The sequence below is a fragment of the Catharus ustulatus genome, chromosome Z (genome assembly GCF_009819885.2).
Source record: "Catharus ustulatus isolate bCatUst1 chromosome Z, bCatUst1.pri.v2, whole genome shotgun sequence".
Taxonomy (NCBI): Eukaryota; Metazoa; Chordata; class Aves; order Passeriformes; family Turdidae; genus Catharus; species Catharus ustulatus.
The window spans coordinates 420,688-442,075 of NC_046262.2; the positions used below are offsets into that span (position 1 = coordinate 420,688).

Below are 21,388 nucleotides of genomic sequence, written 5' to 3' on the forward strand. Positions count from 1 at the left end.
AGAAACCCAGGAATTTTGCTGCTTCTTCTCGTGCTTTTCCCATATTTCCATAGATTTGGATTGCACTGTGCAACAAAGGCCCAAAAAATAACCCTTAATCAGCCTGAGCTGCCCCATCTGGCACTCCAAGAATGAATTCCAAAAAAGGCAAAAAAAGGCAACTCTTTACCACAGAAATGCCAAAAAGCCTAAAGGAGAAGGACACAGACCCAGGCCTAAAGCTTCATCCCACCTTATTTTGCCTGGTTTTGCTGGAGTTGCTCACTGTCTTCCAACATGAGCAGTTCCAACCAGCCAAGGAGTGATGCTGGCCCCAAGATCCCACTTTGGGATAGTCTGTAGAGCCTTACAAGCCAGGATGTTTGGGAGCACTTAGGCAAAACCTCCTTGTCGTGGAATGATGCCACGGCAGAATCAGCAGCAAGTCCTAACCCCCAACAATTTCATTGAGATTAACGCTGTTACTTTCCCCTCCCACACAGTAATTTTATGTCTTGGTAACAGGGTGCTCAATTCAGGAAGTGCTCTTTACCTTGTTTGATCTGCCCTTGTGCTGCATGGCTGGACACCGGAGGGGGCGGCTTCCCCTTGGCCATCTCGGGGGTGCCGGGCCTGGGGGGCCTGCACACGAAACATCCACGAGAGACACATGAGCTCCAACCCCAAAGGCAGAGGGGACAGCCAGGGGGATTGGGGTGCCCAGCCATACCTGCTGGGGCCTTTCTTCATGTGCTCCCCGATGAAGGTGGCGTTGGTCATGCTCATCAGCGTGTTGGCCAGCGAGATGACGGACAGCAGGTGCTGCGTGGTGACGGCGCGCGACACGCCGTACGTGCCCTTCCCCGGCCCCTCCGGCGTCCTGCCCGGCTCCTGCAGGGCCCCCACGGGCTGGTTGTAGCCAGGCAGCATCAGGGACATGTGGCCCCCTCGGGACAGCAGGCCGAAGGACACGGAGCAGTGCGGTTTCAGCATGCCCAGGCGATCCAGGCACAGCTCGTCCAGCACGGCGTTGAGGCCCCAGGCGTGCAGGCAGGACATGAACAGCTTGGCTGTATCCATGGTCAGGTTGTACTCCAGCAACGTCAGCGGTTTGGATTTGCTGGAGCGATACTCCGGGTCTCCATCCTCCCTCCTCTGCCTCACAGCCTCCTCATCCTCATCTTCATCATCCAGGAGGTGCTCCTTGATGTTCTCCTTGATGGTCTCCTTGACCTGCTGGAAGAGCACGGCGGCGCGCTTGCCGGCGAGGAAGGAGCCTCCCTTGTCGGCGGCGCCGGGCGCTTTCTGCAGGTTCTCCGGGGACACCAGCGCGGCGCTGGGCCGCGCCGCCTCCTCGGTCAGCAGCTGGATGATCAGCGCCTCCACGTCGAAGAACAGCACGTGGATGTCTGGGTCTGTCAGGTTGGTCTTGATGGCCTGAACCATCAGGGAGTTGTGGGAGTATTTCGGCAAATTGCCCTGCAAAAGAGCAAAGTGGAGTTTCCATTAGGGTGAGCCGAGTTTGAAACACACCCACAAGGCACAAAATTCAATTTACAGATGTTTATGGATAACTGAGATACAAGTTCCTTCTACTGTATCCTATGGATGAACAGCAAAACTCCAATCTTTGTTTACTAAGCTGAAAAAACACATTAAATATTTCATATTTGGAGGGTGAACTATGTAATCAATATACACCAGTGGAAAAGCAGCTGCTCAGATTCACCTGCAATTACTGCACCCTTCAGCCCATCTTCTTCCTCCTTCCCTCCCTCCCAAGGGGGAAAAAAGGGAATGAACAGTGTCAGAAAGGAGGCTGGAAACCAGAACATTAACAGAAATTTCCAAGCATTATTCTCCCTAACACCTTCATGTGACGGATGAGGAGCCCACACACCAAACACCGCAGGAACAAACACGATGTTCCCAACTCTGCCTGGAGCCAGCAGGAGAGCAGCACGAACCTTGAGCACACATTTTTTTTTGCTCTAAGGAACGTTCTCACCACGGGAGGTTGCTCTCCAAACAGGAGGTGACAGCAGAAGGAAGGGATAAATGGGAGAAGCTGGGAACAGAGCTCTGCTGCACTCTGCTGGCCACAATTGTTGATCCTTGAACAATTCCTCAGGGATGGAAACTCCTGAATTTCATTCCTTTCTGGCAAGACAGGGAACCCACCCACCTTATCTGAGGCCTCAGAGGCCAGCAGGTTGGTGGCCAGGGTCTGCAGCTTCTGGTGGGCCACGTTCTTGAGGGCAGCCAGGCTCCTGCGGGTCATGGCCTGCTTGAGGTTGACAGCAGGGTGGCTCAGGGAGTCCACAGCAGCTGGGACAGCCTCGTCACAGGCACTCAGGATCTCCACAGCTGTGATCCCCATCACACAGCGGTCCAGAGCCCCTGCAGCAGCCAGAGGGGTGGACAACAGCTCAGATTTTTTATACTATAGTAATAAGTACAGAACAACAGAGAGGATTTTAGGTGTTGTCTTTCTCGGTGCTCATCTTCCTTGCTCTGTACTTCCTAGAAAAATTTAGTAAACCAAGCCCAAACAGGAAAGCAAAAAAAAACTAAGACAAACCAAAACTCCCACCACTGTTACAGGAAGGATGGGATCTTCCCTAAATTTCCATGAGGCTCAGACACCCCCCAGTGTGATTCTGGAGTGCTAAGTGTTTGAATTGTCCCCTCAGCCCCAGCCTGACAGCACTAAGAGCAGAACTGCATTTCTGATGTCTGAACTCACCTGTGTCCATCTGCCACACGTACACGGAGCCGTCGGAGCAGCCCACCACCAGGTAATCATCAGAGGGCCTCCACTTGATCACCTGGATGGGGAACAGGTGCCTGGAGGCCAGCATGATGCACTTCTTCTCCCTCAGACTCAGCAGCCCCACGGAGTGGTCACTGGCAACAGAGCAAACACAGTGCTGGACTCTGGCCTGACAAGGGAAAGAAAAGAGAAAAGGTTTAATCATCGCGCAGAGCCTCTTTAATGAACAGAATTCAGGCACCTACAATGCTCAAACTCACTGGGAACAGAATGCCCTTTAATCCATCCTTTGCACATCATGAAGAGAAAATGGGTATTAAACCCCACAGTTTCCAGTGTCACTTTGCTCATTAAATTCTATTTATTCAGCTAAGTTCCAAAAGGCAAAATTGCCTCTGAACCCTATTTTTATAGGTTTAATAAAGCCCCTACTTTCAATCCTTGCCATAATTAAACCATGATGGAATAAACCATGAAGAGAATGGTGAAGAGCTGGGTGGGGGCTCCACGCCCAGCACTCCCTGCTCATTCCCCCACACAGAACTCACACTGCAGTTCTCTGGCGGCACGAGCAGCTGGGTGATTTCCCCTCCGTGCACACAGAAGATGTGTTTCATCTCTCCTGAGAAGATATCCCAGACGATGACAGAGAAATCCACGCCCCCTGAGATCAGGTACCTCTGGTCGTAGCGCGAGGACACCTGGTGAGGGTACAGCAGGCACGTCACCTTGTTCCGGTGGCCTCGGAGCGTGCGGTGAGGGGGCCAGCCTGGGGAGGGGACAGGGGACAGAGAAACAGCAAAAACTGAGATCAGACAGAGCACTCCACTCCCAAGTGCTTGTTCTCAACTCACATCCCCAGAGTGTGAAGATAATGTTGGATGGAACCCAGCAGGAAGTCTGGCAGGTTGGACACACACATCTGTGAGACCTCCCTGTGCAATCCTTGTCCTCCCCAGCTGTCTTGGGGTCACTTTATGATGCCTGTATCCCCACCTACTCTAGGGTGAGCCTAGAGCTGAAATCGTGAAATCCTCTTTATTTGTCACAAAGCATTTTATCTTTCTTATCTTCTTATTCCACTTGTCTCCAAGGAATGTTGTTGGGAAGGATGAATCAGGAAAACCTTATCAACATGATTGCCTAGCTAAAGATTCTGAGGGTATGGAAACCATAAGTGAGATACCAAACCTAAACTAAATAGAAATGAATCCCCCATAATTGAGTAATGCCTTCTGCTAGGGAGCAGGTCCAAAGGCCAGAAAAGACCTTGCTAGCTTGGCAGAAGGAGTTTAAAGAGCAATTTGTAGAGTTTAAAGTGTAACACAGTATGGTAATGCAGTGATTGTTACAGGATGTATGTAAATGTATTACATTGGTTAGTGGGAATTAGAATATTCAACACAGAAGAAGATTTATTGTATTGTAATGGAAACTCACTCTCTCACAACCCTTAGGGCTCTAGACCCTTACCACCCCCACTTTCCCTTTGCAATAAACCCAAGTTCCAAGCGCTGCCCACAGCGATGTCCCTGTCCCACCCCACCCACCACCAGCCCCCCCAGAAGGCGTTTCCCGAGCCCCCAAGCCCGCAGCAGCGCCATACCCCGGCGCAGCGTGTGCTCCCCCTGCAGCAGCTGCACGATGGCGGTCTGCGTGGCGGGCACGATGACGATGCTGCCGTCCTCGCGGCCGCACGCCAGCCGCCCGTGGGCCGGCATGTAGACGCTGGCGGTGACGCGCAGGGGCTCGCCCGCCGCGCTCAGCTGGTCGATGATGCCCGCGGGCCGGGGGCTCAGCTGGTCAAAGGCCTCCTGCAGGGACTTGGACGTGGCTGTGGGCAGCCCTGAGGGAAGGGAAGCACGGGAAATCAACCCAGAGTTCTGGAAAAATGAGCACTGCCTTAATTAATTACAACTGGATGGAGAGCTAGAAGTTGCTCAGCTGTGCTTGCAATGCAGAAACTTATTCAAAATCACAAAGGGAGGAAATTGGGAGTTCTCCCAGAGGTCACTTGTATGGAAAAGGTCAAGAGTTTTACTTGCAGAAACCACAAAGACCTGACTTGCAATCAGGTACCTTTTGCACCCTCCTGCTGCTCGAGGCTGTCAGGCATGCTCCAAATGCTCAGTCTCCCCGAGGAGTCTCCTTGGATCAAGAGCCTGTAGGAAAACTCTCTGTGGCCACAGAAGAACCGAGTCACTGGAGGACAAATCAGGAGCTGTTGGAGAAATAAGGAACAAGCTTTGCTCAGCTCCAAGCTTCCCTCCTTCCCCAGCAGGACAAAAGCTAACACAGCCCATCAGAAGAGCTCCAGAGGGATGTACCTGTTTCTCTGCTCTGTCCAACACGCTGTACAACAAAGGTGGATTCAAGTTTTCCACTGCTTTCCCCACATCCCTGCGGAAGGAATCGCTGGCTGGGAGGCAGCTGGGTGTCAGAACAAAGAAAGAGAAAATTCCTGGTGTTTCAGGAGTGGTTCCTGTAGAACGTGGGGGTGGCTCCCACCCTCGTGCTCTGATCATGTGAGGCCAAGGAAGGAGCTCCCACATGATTTATGTGAGAATATTCGAGATAAAACACTATCTCTACCCAGAACAAACACATCTGCTCACCATGAGGGTGTCACAAAGAACTTACTGCACCACTATTTCAGTTAATTCAGTTCAAATTAATCAAGAATTAAAGAAATGGGGTATTTTTTTGTTGAGTACCTGGCTGGTAATTTATAGATGAAACTCTGCCCATCCTCTGTCCATACAATCACTTTATCAGCTGCCACAAAGTCCCCACCAGTCCAGGTCTGCTCGTTCTCACTGGGCACTGAGCATAAGAGGGAATAATCTCCAGCATCAAAAACCTGAGAGAAAACAGGAAACCAAGCTGTTATTAACCAATTAATTACACATTAAAATGCCCAGGCAGCAGCTGATTTGGGGTTCAATATCACAGAATGGTTTGGGTTGGAAGAGACCTTAGGAGCCATCTTGTGCCAAACCTGCACCCCAGCAGAGATTTGGATTAGAAATACAAATATATTAAAGGCATAATAAAGAGACTTGGAGCACCTTCAGCTGGATGTCTCCCTGCAGCTGAACTGAGGCTGCTGAGGAGAAGGAGCCAGGGGCTCTGCCTTACCCTCCAGTACTTGGAGCACACAGCCAGGAGCGAGCGCTGCGTGAAGGCGCAGAAGGAAATGCTCTGGCAGTTCTCGCAGTAGATGGGCTTGGACTCCTCCTCAAACACCGGCGTGGTGTCCTGAAGAAACAGAGCCAGCACTCAGCCAACCAGGACCACAGCAGGAAAACACTGGAGCACCTCTCCAGCTGCACATTTCCATGGAAAACCCAACCCCTGGAGCAGTTTTTATTCCAGGACTCCTCCTGAGCAGATCTGCAGGAGCACGTGGTGTCCCCTTTGGGTTCTTAAGTCTGTCAGATTCCCCAGCAGGGAGCTGGAGATAATCTAGTATATAAAATATTCCTGAAAATTGTATGGTCTGCTCAGCAAAACATTAACCCAAACCACTACATGGTACAAATAAAACACAGATTTGGAAAAATTGGATATAATCCTACACTTAATTTGGAAATCAGTTAGGAATTCTGACAGCAACCTGAATCAGTAAAAGAAAATTCAGATTTTCCACTATCAAAGAGGAAAAAGACTATCAGCAGCAGAGTATCAGGAACAGACAGCAGCAGGAAATGTCACTGACCCAGTTGCCTTTGCCTACCTGCATCCGACTGACCTCTGAGGTGATGATCCAGACTTTGAGGATGCCAGTCACGGACACAGCCACCACAGTGTCCTCTGGGGAACACAAAAATCAGGCTGAGGCACAAAGACTGCTCACCTGTGCAGATCTGAGCATAAATGAAAACCTGACCAGGAGGGTTTGCTCCCAAACAAATTGTGGAAAGGGTCATGGAACAAGGAATAAATGAAAGGCTTTAGCAGGAAATGCCTCATACCAGAGATCATCTCCAGTTGTTCCAGCAATTTATAAGATGAAGATTTTGGAAATGCCCAGTTTACAACTTCTCTTTAGTCTGTGCTGAGGTGACACTTCAGCTGATCCAGATGGAACTGTGTCCAGAGCCAGGAGCACCCTGGGACAGTGCAAAGTGTCCCTGGCACAAGAAATAATCACCTTGAGTCCTGTCAGAGCGGATGATGGCCATGGAGCTGATCCAGTCAGGAGAGATCTTGGATATCAGAGAATAAAGCACCTCCAGGCTGGTGGCATCCACGACCAGGATTTCAGGGTAATGCCCGTGGCACAGGAGCCTCCCTTCCCGCTGCGTGCCGACGGTGAACTGGTAGAACTGCACAGAGGGGAACAAGCACAACTGTGACCCATGCAGGGCAGGCACTGCCCCATTCTGGAGCCAAAGTGCATTCCCAAGTGCAGGGGGACCCTTCCCACGCTGCCATCCCTCCCAGCACTCACCTGGATGCCTGTGTGTGCACAGGCCAGCTTGGTGAACTCGATGCACCTGCCATCGTTCACATCCCACAGGCACATCTCCCTGAAACACAGGGAACCCACATGGAAAACAGGCACTTGGAGCCCTTCCCAGTGACAGGAATTTCATCTGAACTATTTACTAGGGATTATAGCCACTGTATGCAGAGAAACTCAACATCAACTCAAAATTTCCAGTCCTCCTAAACGCACACAGGCTCTAAATTTTGACACATTCTCTCCTCCAATTCCCTGCTAAAAATGTATTTGCTGAGGAGATTTTCTTGAGGGTAAAAATCAAACGCAGTGTTGAATAGATGGATAAACTCAGGATAATAATTCCCATTATTGCAGTTCAATAAACACTTAGGAACTCACCCACTCTCTGATGCACTCACTATATATTGCTTTTCACTGGAAGCTGAGGCCTTGGATAAACAAGTAACTGAGGCTGTGTGACCAAAGAGCAGAGCTCTGGGATTGATCTGGGATCAGCAAAAGAAAACAGGGAGTCAAAAATCACACAAATGTCCCAGCTTTCTACTTCATCTGTTACACATCCATATTAATGTATATTCATCATAAATTAGGGAAGACCTCAGAGCTCCTCCCAGGGCCAAAAGGGGCTCCAAGAGAGCTGGAGAGGGACTGGGGACAGGGAATGGAATGCCAGGAAAAGGATGCTGCCAGATGGGATATTGGGAAGGAATTCCTTTTCACAGCACACTATCAAGCAGCTAGAGCAGCTCCAAGAAACTGAAATGAGTTTACAGGAGCAGCAAGGAAGCCCAAGAGCCAAACCAGCCTTTTATAACCTGGAACAGCGCTGAGGGAAGGGCAGAGCAGCCTCAGAGCATCAGCAGAGGGAAAACAGGCTGAGGGTGCTGGGAACGTGAACCAACGTGGATCCATTACCTGCAGGTCAGGAGCCAGGTCCCAGAGGCAGATCTGCCCGTCATGGCAGCCGGTGACGATGACGGAGCCGTCCACGAGCAGCAGGGAGGACACGCAGTGCGTGGGGGCGCGCCGGCCCCACAGCACGATGGGCAGCACCAGGCTGTTCCCGGCCATGGCCGCGCAGCGCCTGCGACTGCAACAGCACAGCACCATCAGCAGGGCCAGAGCCCTTTCCCCTCACGTTTCTGCCATCTTTTCCCTCATGTTTCTGGCCCTTTCCCCTCACGTTTCTGCCATCTTTTCCCCTCACACCTCCAACATCTCTTTCCCTCCTGTCTCCGCCATTTTGTCCCCTCACGTTTCCCGCCCTTTTTCCCCTCAGGTTTTCACAATCTTTTTCCCTCATGTTTTCCACCCTTTCCCCCTCATGTTTTTGCCATCTTTTCCCCTCATACCTCCAGCATCTCTTTCCCTTCCGTCTCCACCATTTTGTCCCCTCACTTTTCCCGCCCTTTTTCCCCTCATGTTTTTACAATCTTTTTCCCTCATGCTTTTGCCATCTTTCCCCCTCATTTTCTCCACCCTCTTCCCCTCAACATTTTTGCCCTCATATTTTTGCCATCTTTCCCCTCACGTTTCCCTCCCTTTCCCCCTCATGTTTTTGCCATCTTTTCCCCTCATACCTCCAGCATCTCTTTCCCTCCTGTCTCCGCCATTTTGTCCCCTCACGTTTCCCGCCCTTTTTCCCCTCACGTTTCCACCATCTTGTCCCCTCATGTTTTGCCCACCCTTTCCCCCTCACCTTTCCTGCCATCTCCCAAAATCCAAAATATTACCCTTCAAAGCAAGAGGGGAGTAAAAGGTGGGGGCCAATCAGCACATCCCTGTGCACACAAGGATTTCTGCCCTTTTACTCTTTTTAGAGTAATTCAGAATTAAAAAATGCTTTAAGCCCCGAAGCTGTTTTTACATCCCTGATGTTATTATGTCCCTGTTACACAGACACTCATGGTAGAATATGGAATATCCCGCCTCAGGTGAAATCAACCCTGTATAATCCACTGATAAACCGGATCCTGGCCGCTCTCCAGCAGCAAACAGGCCCAGCAATATCTTTACAGCAGCATTTCGGATCTTCCCAACATATTGACACAAAAAACACAACGGAATTGCAATTGTCCCCAGGGCAAAATGGAACAAAACCTTAAGTTGTGGCAATAAAACCCACTTGGATTTGCACAATATTTAAACCCCACAACAACCCTCTGTTTGTGGTATCAACACTCCCAGCCTGCCGAGCACTTCCACGATTTTAGAGCTGAGGTTTTCTTATCGGTGAAAAGGTTGTGTTAAATAAATAACCAAACACTCTGTGGAGGTTTATGCTTTGAACTCACCACAGCTCTGATTTAGAGGAGCACGAACACATCAGGCAGGATTTATAAAAGAACTATTTTAAATTATGTGTGTTTAAATTATGTTGTGTTTTGTTCTGCCTTGAGACACCCAGCAGTATTTGCACTTTTCACAGGTCTCCAAACCCGTTTCCCAGCACTTCAGAGGGAATAAATGTGAATTATGACAGGAAAACAAAGTGAGTGAGGCTCCCAGCTGGAATTGCTGCTGGGATAACCATGGGATGGACACAAGGATCCACATGCACAGCTCCCCTGCACAACCTGAGCCATGTTCTATTCCAACAGAAATTCCTGTCCTTCCTTATCCATGTGACAAGCACAGGAATTGTTACTGCCTGAATGAGTGCTGCCAGAGAACTGGCTGTGTCCTTGGAGAAAAGGGGGAAGGGAGGAGCAAGGGCAGGATAACGAATGGCTGAGGATTACACACGGCTCCCGGGAGGCTCCCACAAGTCAGGGATCAATTGTGGGCTTTCCACAAAACCCACACCACAAAATCAGCAACATCACACCGAGTGACCCTTCCCACCAGAGCAGCTCGCTTCTGGCAGCCCACTGGTCCATCTTCATTAAAAGCCATTTAATTAAGAGCTCAGATTTAATGACCACTTTCAATAAAGACCCAAAATCCACACTGCAAACCACACCTGGCCCTGCAGAGTTAATTGTTATGCAATGCTGGATCAATTCTCTGTCTGCAGCATCGCAACACAGAGAGAGAAATTAATTCAGCTTTTGAAACAACAGGGTGACAAACAAAGAGCTACAATTAAACCAGGCTCGATTTGCAGGGAAATCATCATAAAAATGGACTAAAAGCAGGAATAAAGTGCCCAGATGCAACAGAACAAAATGCAAATAACAACAAAAACAAAACACCCACAGCAAACAGAAATACCCATCCAATTTTTGTGAGGAAACAAACCAAAAATGACTGAACCAGAGCTGAAAAACGCCAGAAAGCAGCACAACAATCCCTGCCCACTCCTCTGTGCCCCACTGGTCCCAGTTCAGGGAACAAGTCAGTGTTAAAAACAGCTGCATTTTTAATAAATACAGAAACTGCCCTGCCGGGGCACAGAATCACTGTAGAGATCCTGCACTGAATTAATCTGCATTTAAAGCTGCCTCTGAACACTTCCAACCCCAATAAATTCCCTGAATAAAGGGAGTTTGCAAAAAGAACATACAGGAGGGTATTACCACGTACAAGAGCATTAGCACACAACCAAGCTAAGAAATTCCAGATTTTCCATGCAGCAAACACACCATCAACCCCCTGACAGCCCCATTTCAAACACAGGTCTCAGAATATTTCACAGCAAGGCTCTGGGAGGGAGGGGAAAAAGAAAAACTACCTCTTTCCTTCTAGCTTTGGACTGTGGCAGCGCAAGGCCCTCATAAAAAACTTCCTTTTCAGGAAAAACCACATTTTAATTCCCCAGGAACTGGGATTCCAGAGCTTAGCCCCTGCAAACACCGACTGCAGCCCCTGCCAGCACCAAAACCCCGTTTTGTCCGAAAACAATCAATAATTCCATTTTTTGACATCAGTGATGACAAAGTACAGGAGCAAATCAAAACTGCCCCAGTGCAATTATTGCACACCAATTCCTACACCCCAGTCACTCAGAACAGCCCAAAGCCACGATTTCCTGCAGAAAAAGGGAACTTGGAAATGCAAAATGGACATGCCACAAGTAAAGTTCTTCCTGTTAGTATTTCTGTCTCTATGGTGCCAAAATCCTGTTTTTCTTCCCAGGACACAATAAAGCAGATTATTCTGTTATTCCATGCACACAGGCATACACACATCATTAAATTTTCTAACACAAAACCTTGCAAACAACAATAAATACAGAATATAGAAATAACTCTAATCTCATACATACAATAAGCGCAGGGATGTGGAAAAACACTTCCCCCAAACCAGGATTTTTATAATATTTAAACAGAAAGCAATTCATTAAACAGGGAAATGAACCAAAAGAATGTTAAATAACATGTTAACCTGGCAGAATAATCCAGTGACTCTTTGAACTGCTCTGCTTCAAGGTGGGATTTAGGCACATTTAATAATCCCGGATCAACTCCTATTTCAGTCAAGCCACTAAACTGATTTTTCAAGTACAAGGCATTAAATACTGAATCCAAGACTCAACCCTTGCAAGTTGTCTACCCAGAAATCCACAACATGGATTTTTACAGCCAGAAAACCCCCCAGACAGAATAAATTATGAAAGGAAGAAGTAAAACAAAAAGAACTCCACCTTTATTACCCCAAACACCTGCATTTCCATTAAGGAATTAATGTCACACTCCAATAACCTGCCTCAAAATGTTATTAAATAGCACAAAATAGAGTTACACACATAAAATAGCTACAAATGAGTTATTTAAGCACTGTAGACAAATCCAATGTTTTTAAATTTAATTACAGCTGGGACTTTCTTAGGGATGGAGAAAAGAGACCATTGAGGGAGTGAGAAACAAAAACACCTTCCCTGGATATGCAGGAGGTTCCAAACCACGCCAGAGAAGGAAATACTAATTTGGGACACGAGATTGGAGTTAATTAACACTTGGGAAGCCGCTTGCACACCTTCCTGGTGCATAATGACACGCTGAACCCGCTGTAATTTTCCCTGTTTCAAGCAGTCACAAAGGACAGTTATCCAAAGCAGCTGGAGAACTCCAAACCCACCCCGGGGTGCCAGGGAAAGGGAAATAAAACGGGGAAGGATGCGAAGTAGCAAAAAATCGGCATTAAAAGGAATTTAAGAGGATCAATTCCCTGTGAGAAACCTCCATCCACCGATAACCGAGCGCTCGTCTTGAGGGGAAACCTGCTGAAATTCCAGAGCCAAACCCGCTCGGTTAACAGCGCGGGGCCTCTCCCGGTGTCCGGGGACACCCTGAATCCTCGGCTGGCGGCAGCCGGCTCCGGAGAGCCCTCAGCGCTACCGCAGCCCCTCAGCGCTCCCGGCGCCGACACTGCGGGGGCCTGCGGAGCGCCGGCCGCTCAGCCCACCCCTCCGGCGGCAGCGAGCCGCTCTCCCGCCCCGTGCCCGTGCCCGGCTGTACCTGCTCGGTGCCGCTCCCGGTGCCGCTCCCGGTGCCGCTCCCGGTGCCTGTGCCGGCCCTGAGGGCCCCGCCGCGCTCGGTGCGGCAGCGGCCGGATGGCGCCGCCTCTCGCGGCACTGCCGTAAAGCGCCGCCGCCGTGCGGACTGCCGGGGGCGCGCAGCGAGCCGCTGATTGCTCACTTAATTAATTAATTAATTAGCAACTGCTGTAAGGCTTTTCAATTACAGGCAGGAAGAGAATGCTGGGGATATTCCCGGTTTTTATGTGGGGAAAAAAAAGCGGAAATATGAGACATCCTGAAGTGACAGTTATTCTGCCGTAAAGACAGAAGGGTCATCCCCATAACGTCACCAAAACACGAGTTCGTGACGAAACTAATCCTACATCTTTATGTACAAATTTCAAGGCGCGTCTCCCCACACGGAATCCGCGCGCTGCCCGTTCCCAAGATGGCCGCCGGCGTCGCGCCCTCACGCGCTGCCCGTTCCCAAAATGGCCGCCGGCGGCGTCAGTACGTATGCGTTGCCCTGCCCCAAGATGGCCGCCGGCGTCGCGCCCTGACGCACTGCCCGTTTCCAAGATGGCCGCCGGCGGCCTCACTGCGTACACCCTGCCCGTTCCCAAAGTGGCCGCCGGCTTCGCGCCCTCACGCGTTGCCCTGGCCGAAGATCGCTGCCGGCGGCGTCGCTGCGTGAGCGCTGCCCTGCCCCAAGATCGCCACCGGAGGCGTCACTTGGTGAGCCTTGCCCGTTCCCAAAATGGCCGCCGGCTTCCCGCCCCCCCACGCGCTGCCCGTTCCCAAAGTGGCCGCCGGCTTAGCGCCCCCACACGCTGCCCTTGCCGAAGATGGCCGCCGGCGGCCTCGCTGCGTGCGCGCTGCCCGTTCCCAAAATGGCCGCCGGCTTCGCGCCCCCACGCACTGCCCGTTTCCAAAATGGCCGCCAGCGGCGTCAGCACGTATGCGTTGCCCTGCTCCAAGATGGCCGCCAACGTCGCGCCCTGACGCGCTGCCCGTTTCCAAAATGGCCGCCAGCGGCGTCAGTACGTATGCGTTGCCCTTTCCCAAAATGGCCGCCGACGTCACGCCCTGACGCACTGCCCGTTTCCAAGATGGCCGCCGGCGGCGTCGCTGCCTGCCCCCTGCCCGTTCCCAAAGTGGCCCCGGTTTCGCGCCCCCACGCGCTGCCCTGGCCGAAGATCGCCGCCGGCGGCGTCGCTGCGTGAGCGCTGCCCTGCCCCAAGATCGCCGCCGGCGGCGTCACTGGGTGCGCCTTGCCCGTTCCCAAAATAGGCCCCGCGCGGTGCCCGTTTCAAAGATGGCCGTCGGCGGCGTCAGCACGTATGCGTTGCCCTGCCCCAAGATGGCCGCCAACGTCGCGCCCTGACGCGCTGCCCGTTTCCAAAATGGCCGCCAGCGGCGTCAGTACGTATGCGTTGCCCTTCCCCAAGATGGCCGCCTACGTCGCGCCCTGACGCACTGCCCGTTCCCAAGATGGCCGCCGGCGGCGTCGCTGCGTTGCCCTGCACGCTCCCAAAGTGGCCGCCGGCTTCGCGCCCTCACGCGCTGCCCTGGCCGAAGATCGCCGCCGGCGGCGTCACTGCGTGAGCGCTGCTCTGCCCCAAGATCGCCACCGGAGGCGTCACTTGGTGAGCCTTGCCCGTTCCCAAAATGGCCGCCGGCTTCCGGCCCCCCCATACGCTGCCCGATTCCAAGATGGCCGCCAGCGGCGTCAGTACGTATGCGTTGCCCTTCCCCAAGATGGCAGCCTACGTCGCGCCCTGACGCACTGCCCGTTTCCAAAATGGCCGCCAGCGGCGTCAGTACGTATGCGTTGCCCTTCCCCAAGATGGCCGCCGGCGGCGTCGCTGCGTTGCCCTGCCCGTTCCCAAAGTGGCCGCCGGCTTCGCGCCCCCACGCGCTGCCCTGGCCGAAGATCGCCGCCGGCGACGCGGCTGCGTGAGCGCTGCCCTGGCCGAAGATCGCCGCCGGCGGCGTCACTTGGTGCGCGCTGCCCTGCCCCAAGATGGCCGCCGGCTTCGCGCCCTCACTCGGTGCCCGTTTCCAAGATGGCCGTCGGCGGCGTCAGCACGTATGCGTTGCCCATTCTCAAGATGGCCGCCGGCGTCACGCCCTGACGCGCTGCCTGTTCCCAAGATGGCCGCCGGCGGCCTCGCTGCTTGCGCGCTGCCCGTTCCCAAATTGCCGCCGGCTTCGCGCCCCCACGCGCTGCCCTGGCCGAAGATGGCCGCCGGCGGCGTCGCTGCGTGAGCGCTGCCTTGCCCCAAGATCGCCGCCGGCGGCGTCACTTGGTGCGCGCTGCCCTGCCCCAAGATGGCCGCCGGCTTCGCGCCCTCACGCGCTGCCCTGGCCCAAGATCGCCGCCGGCGTCGTCACTGGGTGCGCCTTGCCCGTTCCCAAAATAGCCGCCGGCTTCGCGCCCCCACGCGGTGCCCGTTTCCAAGATGGCCGCCGGCGGCTTCAGTACGTATGCGTTGCCCTGCTCCAAGATGGCCGCCGACGTCCCTCCCTGACGCACTGCCCGTTTCCAAGATGGCCACCGGCAGCGTCAGTACGTATGCGTTGCCCTGCCCAAGATGGCCGCCGGCGTCGCGCCCTGACGCACTGCCCGTTCCCAAAGCGGCCGCCGGCTTCGCGCCCTCACGCGCTGCCCTGGCCGAGGATGGCCGCCGGCGGCGTCGCTGCGTGAGCGCTGCCTTGCCCAAGATCGCCGCCGGCGGCGTCACTTGTTGCGCGCTGCCCGTTCCCAAAATGGCCGCCGGCTTCGCGCCCCCACGCGCTGCCCCTTTCCAAGATGGCCGCCGGCGGCTTCATTACGTATGCGTTGCCCATTCCCAAGATGGCCGCCGACGTCACGCCCTGACGCACTGCCCGTTCCCAAGATGGCCGCCGGCGGCGTCAGTACGTATGCGTTGCCCTTCCCCAAGATGGCCGCCTAAGGCGCGCCCTGACGCACTGCCCGTTCCCAAGATGGCCGCCGGCGGCCTCACTGCGTGCCCCATGCACGTTCCCAAAGTGGCCGCCGGCTTCGCGCCCCCACGCGCTGCCCTGGCCGAAGATCGCCGCCGGCGGCGTCGCTGCGTGAGCGCTGCCTTGCCCAAGATCGCCGCCGGCGGCGTCACTTGTTGCGCGCTGCCCGTTCCCAAAATGGCCGCCGGCTTCGCGCCCCCACGCGCTGCCCCTTTCCAAGATGGCCGCCGGCGGCGTCAGCACGTATGCGTTGCCCATTCCCAAGATGGCCGCCGACGTCACGCCCTGACGCACTGCCCGTTCCCAAGATGGCCGCCGGAGGCGTCATTACGTATGCGTTGCCCTTCCCCAAGATGGCCGCCGGCGGCACGGCGCCCTGCCGCGCTGCCCATTCCCAAGATGGCGGCGGGCGGGAGCGGAGCCGGCCCGGAGCGGCCGCGCCTGCGCGCTGCCAGCGGTGCATGCCGGGCGCGCTGCCCGCCGTGACGCTGCACATCGCACCCGGCACCGGCACCGGGGCCCGCGGCCATGGCGGGCGTCAAGGTGATCGCCAACGACACCGAGTTCCAGCCCGAGCTGAGCGCCGCCGGCTCCCGCCTGGCCGTGGTGAAGTTCACCATGAGGGGGTGAGTGAGGCGGGCCCGGCTCCGCTCGTCCCGCGCCGTTACCGGGCGCTTCGCAGCGCTCTCAGCATTTAAATTTATTATTTTCAGCGCCCTGTTCCCAGATCCTGGATGAATTGCAATTCCCGTTCCCCGCCTCTGCCCTGCGGTGCTGCCCGCCCTCAGGGAGCAGGGGCCGGCTGCTTTAAACCCCTCAGAGGGCAGGAAACTGGGAACAAGGCGCTGAAAACACCTCAAAACTTGGAAAAACGTCATTTCCCTCTGTGAAACTTGGCTGGATCCCCGCCCTGGGTTATCCCCTTTCCCCCCCTCTTCAGGGAGAAACCTCAGTGTGCATTATTGCCGTTAATCTGTGCAGTTAGGGATGATCTCGGCATTTGGGGATTCACAGCACACCTCGAGAGTGTCCGGATGCTGCCTCTTAGTTCTGGTTTTGGTTTGGTTTGGGTTTTTTTTTAATTTCTGTTTCCCGGCGAGAAACTCCCTTTACGGGAATCGGTGCAGCTGAGCACTTCCTGCGCTGCTGCTGACACAGAATTAATAAAAACCACACGTTTTCAGTTTAATCAAAAGAAACCATCTCAATAAATAAGGCAATAACTGGTTACAGGTGTGAATGAGATTTATTGTGGGAAGAACTTTATGATCCTTGAAGTTTAAGTTATGTGTGAATACAGTTTTTTCCCAGGAAGGAAGTAACATGGACTAATGATATTATTTTTATTAATAGTATTTTTTATTGATTATGCTCTCCTTTGTAACACTGCTGCAGGTAGAGAGGTTATTTTTACAACAGGATATTGGGAATATTCTGGTTCTGTTTAGCATTGAGAAATAAAAGCCAAGTGGAATGAAAAATGTCACTTTTTATTCAGGTGTGGCCCCTGCTTGAGGATCGCTCCGGCCTTCAACGCCCTGAGCAACAAATACCCACAGGCAACCTTCCTGGAGGTGGATGTGCACCAGTGCCAGGTGTGAGCCCCAAAATCCTGCTGTGTGTGAACTAATCAGAGCCTTCCCAACACCAAATTCAGGCCCAAATGTCCTGGCTGGGTTTGTTGGTGGGGCTGAGGTCGATCCCATCACTGACAGGACCCCTTTGTGCTGCCAGGGCACGGCTGCCACCAACAACATCTCGGCCACCCCCACGTTCCTGTTCTTCCGCAACAAGGTGAGGATTGACCAGTACCAGGGAGCAGATGCTGTGGGCTTGGAGGATAAAATCAAACAGCACCTGGAGAACGACCCTGGCAACAGTGAAGACACAGACATCCCCAAGGGATATGTGAGTACCTCCCCAGGGCTGTGTTGGAAGGTTTCAGAAGTGCCTGAGGGTTTGTCTGTGTGTGTCCTGAGCCCTGTGGGGTGTGCTGCTCTGTCCCCAGATGGACCTGCTGCCCTTCATCAACAAGGCTGGCTGCGAGTGCCTCAACGAGAGCGACGAGCACGGCTTCGAGAACTGCCTGCGCAAGGACTCCTCCTACCTGGAGTCGGACTGTGATGAGCAGGTGCTGCTCAGGGGGTCACTGGGGGCACTGGGAGCACTGGCAACATATAATTTGGTTTTTTCCCTCCACAGCTGCTCATCACTGTAGCTTTCAGTCAGCCTGTCAAGCTTTACTCCATGAAACTGCAGGGGCCAGACAACGGTGAGTGCTGCGGGCAGGGTTGTTTATTAGTGAGGGATACCCAGAGTGGAAGTGTTGACTGTACCTTGATGCACAGGGAGGTATTGATTGCTGTTTGATACCCAAGTGGGCTGGCTTTTTCCTTGTTTCACCCCAGGGCAAGGGCCAAAATACATCAAGATCTTCATCAACCTGCCCCGCTCCATGGACTTCGAGGAGGCCGAGCGCAGCGAGCCCACGCAGGCGCTGGAGCTGGGCCCCGAGGACATCCGGGAGGATGGCATCATCCAGCTGCGCTATGTCAAATTCCAGAACGTCAACAGTGTCACTGTGAGTGTCCTGGGGGGGAGCAGGGAGTGCCAGGGGCTCAGCCAGCACCAGGAACTGCAGAGCAGTTCGGTTCCTGATGGATCCCCTGAGGCTGGGACCGCTCGGGCGCTGGGTGTGAGCGTGAGGAGATCCCACCCTCTGCAGTGAGCACAGAGGTGCAGTTACACCCCCAGCAGCTGAGATTCAGGAGAATTCATGAACTCACCCATTCCACTGTGTGCCTTTCCTCCCCTGCAGTTGTTTGTGCAGTCCAATCATGGCGATGAGGAGACGACACGAATCACGTACTTCACTTTTATCGGCACCCCGGTGCAGGCCACCAACATGAACGACTTCAAACGGGTGAGTGCTGCCTGGGAAACTGGGGACAAACTGGGGACAAACTGGGGGGACATCAATAATGAATTGATGGTTCAAACACCCTCTGATTTCAGAAGGTGAAAAGCACTAACACCAACCCACTTCATTTCTAGCAGCAAAACTTGGTCTTGACTAAAGTTAAATTTGAATTTCTGCTGCTGGAACAGCCATCCCCATCTCCACATCCATAATCCCCATGGGCCACTTGGGGTTCTATTTCCTAGGATAAAATTTCTTTGGGTTCTATTTCCTAGGATAAAACCCCATGGATTTCTGGGGGATTTCCCTGTATTCTGTATTTCCTAGGATAAATCCCCATGGATTTCTTTGGGTTCTATTTCCTAGGATAAAACCCCATGAATTTCTTTAGGTTCTATTTCCTAGGATAGAATTTCTTTGGGTTCTATTTCCTAGGATAAAACCCCATGGATTTCTGGGGGATTTCCCTGGATTCTCTGTCCCTAGGAGCTGCATGCTGAGGTTTTTATTCTGAGGGAGGGCAGGGAAGGAACCAGCAGCCAGGGGGGCTCTCCCAGAGTTTCTCCTGCAGACCCAGCTCTAACTAGGCCAGGCCTAGCCCTAAACCCAGCTGTGTGTGCTTTTTGCAGCCTTTTAATCCCACATTCCTGGAGCTGCACTTCGCTCTGCCCAGGTTTGAAACCTCATTCCTGTTTTTGTTTTTTTTTCCTTTTGCAGGTAGTTGGCAAGAAAGGAGAGAGCCACTAGGAAGGAAGCAAAGCCTTACCCCAGTCCAAGTTCCCACTTTTCCTCTCCAGTTCCTGGATTATTGCAGAGACTCTTTGATTTCCTGCCATGTCCAATAAATCATTGCTTTCAGCTGCTCTCCTCCTCCTCCTCCTCCTTGGATCTGTAAATAAAATCCCTGACTTTTGCCAAGCTGGATTTTGTTATTCCATTGAACCTTCAAACACAAGGAAGATTGGAGTTGCACAAAACATTCCCTTTAAAATCAGAGCAGAGGAAACAAAAGTTCCCAGAGTCACCAATTCCTTGTTGTCCAGGCTGGGATTTTTTGGATGTTGTTCTTTCCTCTCTCTGATTTTAGCCAGGGAATATTGCTGACAATGTGAATTTGCCATCCTGCTGGGGATGTCTGGCCCACTCAGGGCCCATTCCCAAGGAACTGGACCAAATGAATGTTGGGGAATCAGGCACAGAGTTGTGTCAGCTCCCAGGAAAAGGCGCTGATCCCTCTGGAAAATGGAATTTGCTGCACTGGAAGGACACAAATCCCATCCATGGGTGGTTCTTTTGTGCCTTGGCACACTTGGAGCTTCATCCCTGCTACAACAGCAATTCCTTCCAAGCCAAACTGGGAATTGTGCAGAAATCTTTTTTTTTTTTTTTTTTTTTTTCTCTGGGGTTTGTTTTCCCTGTCCCTGCAGAATCCAGGATGCTCCAGGCACGAGGTGAGAGCTGCCCCTGCTGAACCCTCCCTGCTTTGTTCTGAGGGAATGACAGAAAAATAAATAATTTGTGATACAAACACTCCTGCTGCTGCCTTGCTCACTCATCTCCCTGCTGCTTCTTTTTTGTTTGGCTTTTAAAATTTTTTTTTCTCTTGTTTTAGGGGGCTGTGGGTTTTTTTTTTAATTTTTTTTTTCTTGTGGACTTTTTGTTTGGGGGTTTTTGTTTAGGTTTTCTAATTTTTTGTTTGGTTTTGTTTGGGGTTTTTAAATTTTTTTCCATTTTTTTGAGGGGGGATATTTTTTGTTTGGGGGTTTTGTATGGGGGTTTTTATGTAGGTTTTTGTTGGGCTTTTTTTTTGGTGTGTGTCTATTCTATTCTATATCAATTCTGTATTCTATTCTATATTCTGTTCTATATTCTATTCTATATTCTGTTCTATATTCAATTCTATATTCTGTATTCTATATTCTATATTCTGTTCTATATTTTATTCTATATTCAATTCTATATTCTATTCTATATTCTGTTCTTCTATTCCATTCCATTCCATTCCATTAATTTTAAATTTCATGATTTTATCCCGTTTTGTAGTTCCCGTCCTTGCAGCGGGACCCCACGAGGTGGCGCTGCGGGCCTGGCGGAGCGCGGCTGACCCGAGTTTGTCACCCGGGGCTGACCCGAGTTTGTCACCCGGGGGTGTCCCCGATGTCACCCCCAGCCCCGGCTGGCAGCAGGACATTACTTACCCGCCCCGAGGTTTAGGCAGCTGCACACAGAGGGAGAACGGGAGCTGGGATCAGGGAAGGGCGAGGGAACAGAGCTGGGTGTCAGTGCCGTGCCTCAGTTTCCCCGCGGTGCGCTGGAGCTGGCGGGAAACACTGGCGGGAAATGCGGGAAACGCGGGAAATAACGCGGGCAATGCGATGCAATGCGGGCCGTGCCAGCCTCCCGCGCTCCCATCGCTAGGCAACGGCTCGGCGGCGCTCCGGGCTCCCAGCTGGCACCTCCCACCCTCTTCTGCCCCGTTTCTATCTTTGGGGGACGGGCAGAGCGCTGGCACCGAGCGGGCGGGTGACACGGGGACCCTGCGGCCAAAAAAGTTGGGAGGGTTTTTTTTTTGGTTTTTTTTTTTTTTCAAGGAAACAAACACTTTTAATGGAGCATATGCGGGCGCCGGAGAAGGAGAAGCCTCACAATGCATCTGCTGCGGGACCAGAAGGCTCCGCCGAGGTGTGAAGTGGGAGGAGAACAAAATTGCGAGTGGATGATGCCAGAGAAGATCGCAGAAATATTAAGCAGAAGGAATTGTAAACACGTGGAGCTGGGAGGGTTGGCACAAAGAGTCCTGTCCCCGTCCCTCCTCAGGTTCTGGATTCCCAGTCCGTGCTGGGAATGACCGACACGATT

The 21,388-nt window shown here is 52.7% G+C and overlaps 2 protein-coding genes across 3 annotated transcripts in view; one reads left to right on the forward strand and one right to left on the reverse strand.

Moving 5' to 3' along the window:
- The window catches only part of WDR7 (WD repeat domain 7), a 31,836-nt gene extending 19,179 nt beyond the window's left edge, over positions 1 to 12,657 (reverse strand). The window contains exons 1-16 of one of the 2 annotated variants that reach the window (XM_033085464.1): positions 12,620 to 12,657; positions 8,136 to 8,310; positions 7,599 to 7,705; positions 7,206 to 7,284; positions 6,906 to 7,080; positions 6,489 to 6,565; positions 5,891 to 6,010; positions 5,467 to 5,612; positions 5,080 to 5,182; positions 4,832 to 4,973; positions 4,359 to 4,598; positions 3,301 to 3,521; positions 2,726 to 2,921; positions 2,165 to 2,379; positions 710 to 1,458; positions 533 to 621 (exon numbers count right to left, since the gene is read on the reverse strand). In XM_033085464.1, coding sequence (XP_032941355.1) covers positions 533 to 621; positions 710 to 1,458; positions 2,165 to 2,379; positions 2,726 to 2,921; positions 3,301 to 3,521; positions 4,359 to 4,598; positions 4,832 to 4,973; positions 5,080 to 5,182; positions 5,467 to 5,612; positions 5,891 to 6,010; positions 6,489 to 6,565; positions 6,906 to 7,080; positions 7,206 to 7,284; positions 7,599 to 7,705; positions 8,136 to 8,291 — 2,815 coding nt within the window. In that variant the 5' untranslated portion in view covers positions 8,292 to 8,310; positions 12,620 to 12,657. Of the gene's footprint in view, positions 1 to 532; positions 622 to 709; positions 1,459 to 2,164; positions 2,380 to 2,725; positions 2,922 to 3,300; positions 3,522 to 4,358; positions 4,599 to 4,831; positions 4,974 to 5,079; positions 5,183 to 5,466; positions 5,613 to 5,890; positions 6,011 to 6,488; positions 6,566 to 6,905; positions 7,081 to 7,205; positions 7,285 to 7,598; positions 7,706 to 8,135; positions 8,311 to 12,619 lie in introns of those variants that run through there. The other variant, XM_033085465.1, reaches the window with a different exon arrangement.
- Positions 12,658 to 16,072: 3,415 nt separating this feature from the next.
- Positions 16,073 to 19,447, forward strand: TXNL1 (thioredoxin like 1). The gene is made up of 8 exons (XM_033086374.1): positions 16,073 to 16,235; positions 17,108 to 17,204; positions 17,344 to 17,517; positions 17,618 to 17,740; positions 17,812 to 17,881; positions 18,018 to 18,190; positions 18,428 to 18,532; positions 19,247 to 19,447. The coding sequence occupies exons 1-8, from the start codon at positions 16,138 to 16,140 to the stop codon at positions 19,274 to 19,276; spliced, it is 870 nt and encodes a 289-aa protein (XP_032942265.1). The 5' UTR covers positions 16,073 to 16,137; the 3' UTR covers positions 19,277 to 19,447.
- The last annotated feature ends 1,941 nt before the right edge of the window (positions 19,448 to 21,388 follow it).

Excerpts from the sequence above, each read along its gene's own strand:
- TXNL1 (XM_033086374.1), top strand. The coding sequence starts at position 16,138 with ATGGCGGGCGTCAAGGTGATCGCCAACGACACCGAGTTCCAGCCCGAG. Across the intron at positions 17,518-17,617 it reads CAGACATCCCCAAGGGATAT|ATGGACCTGCTGCCCTTCAT; the intron begins GTGAGTACCTCC and ends CTCTGTCCCCAG. Across the intron at positions 17,741-17,811 it reads AGTCGGACTGTGATGAGCAG|CTGCTCATCACTGTAGCTTT; the intron begins GTGCTGCTCAGG and ends TTCCCTCCACAG.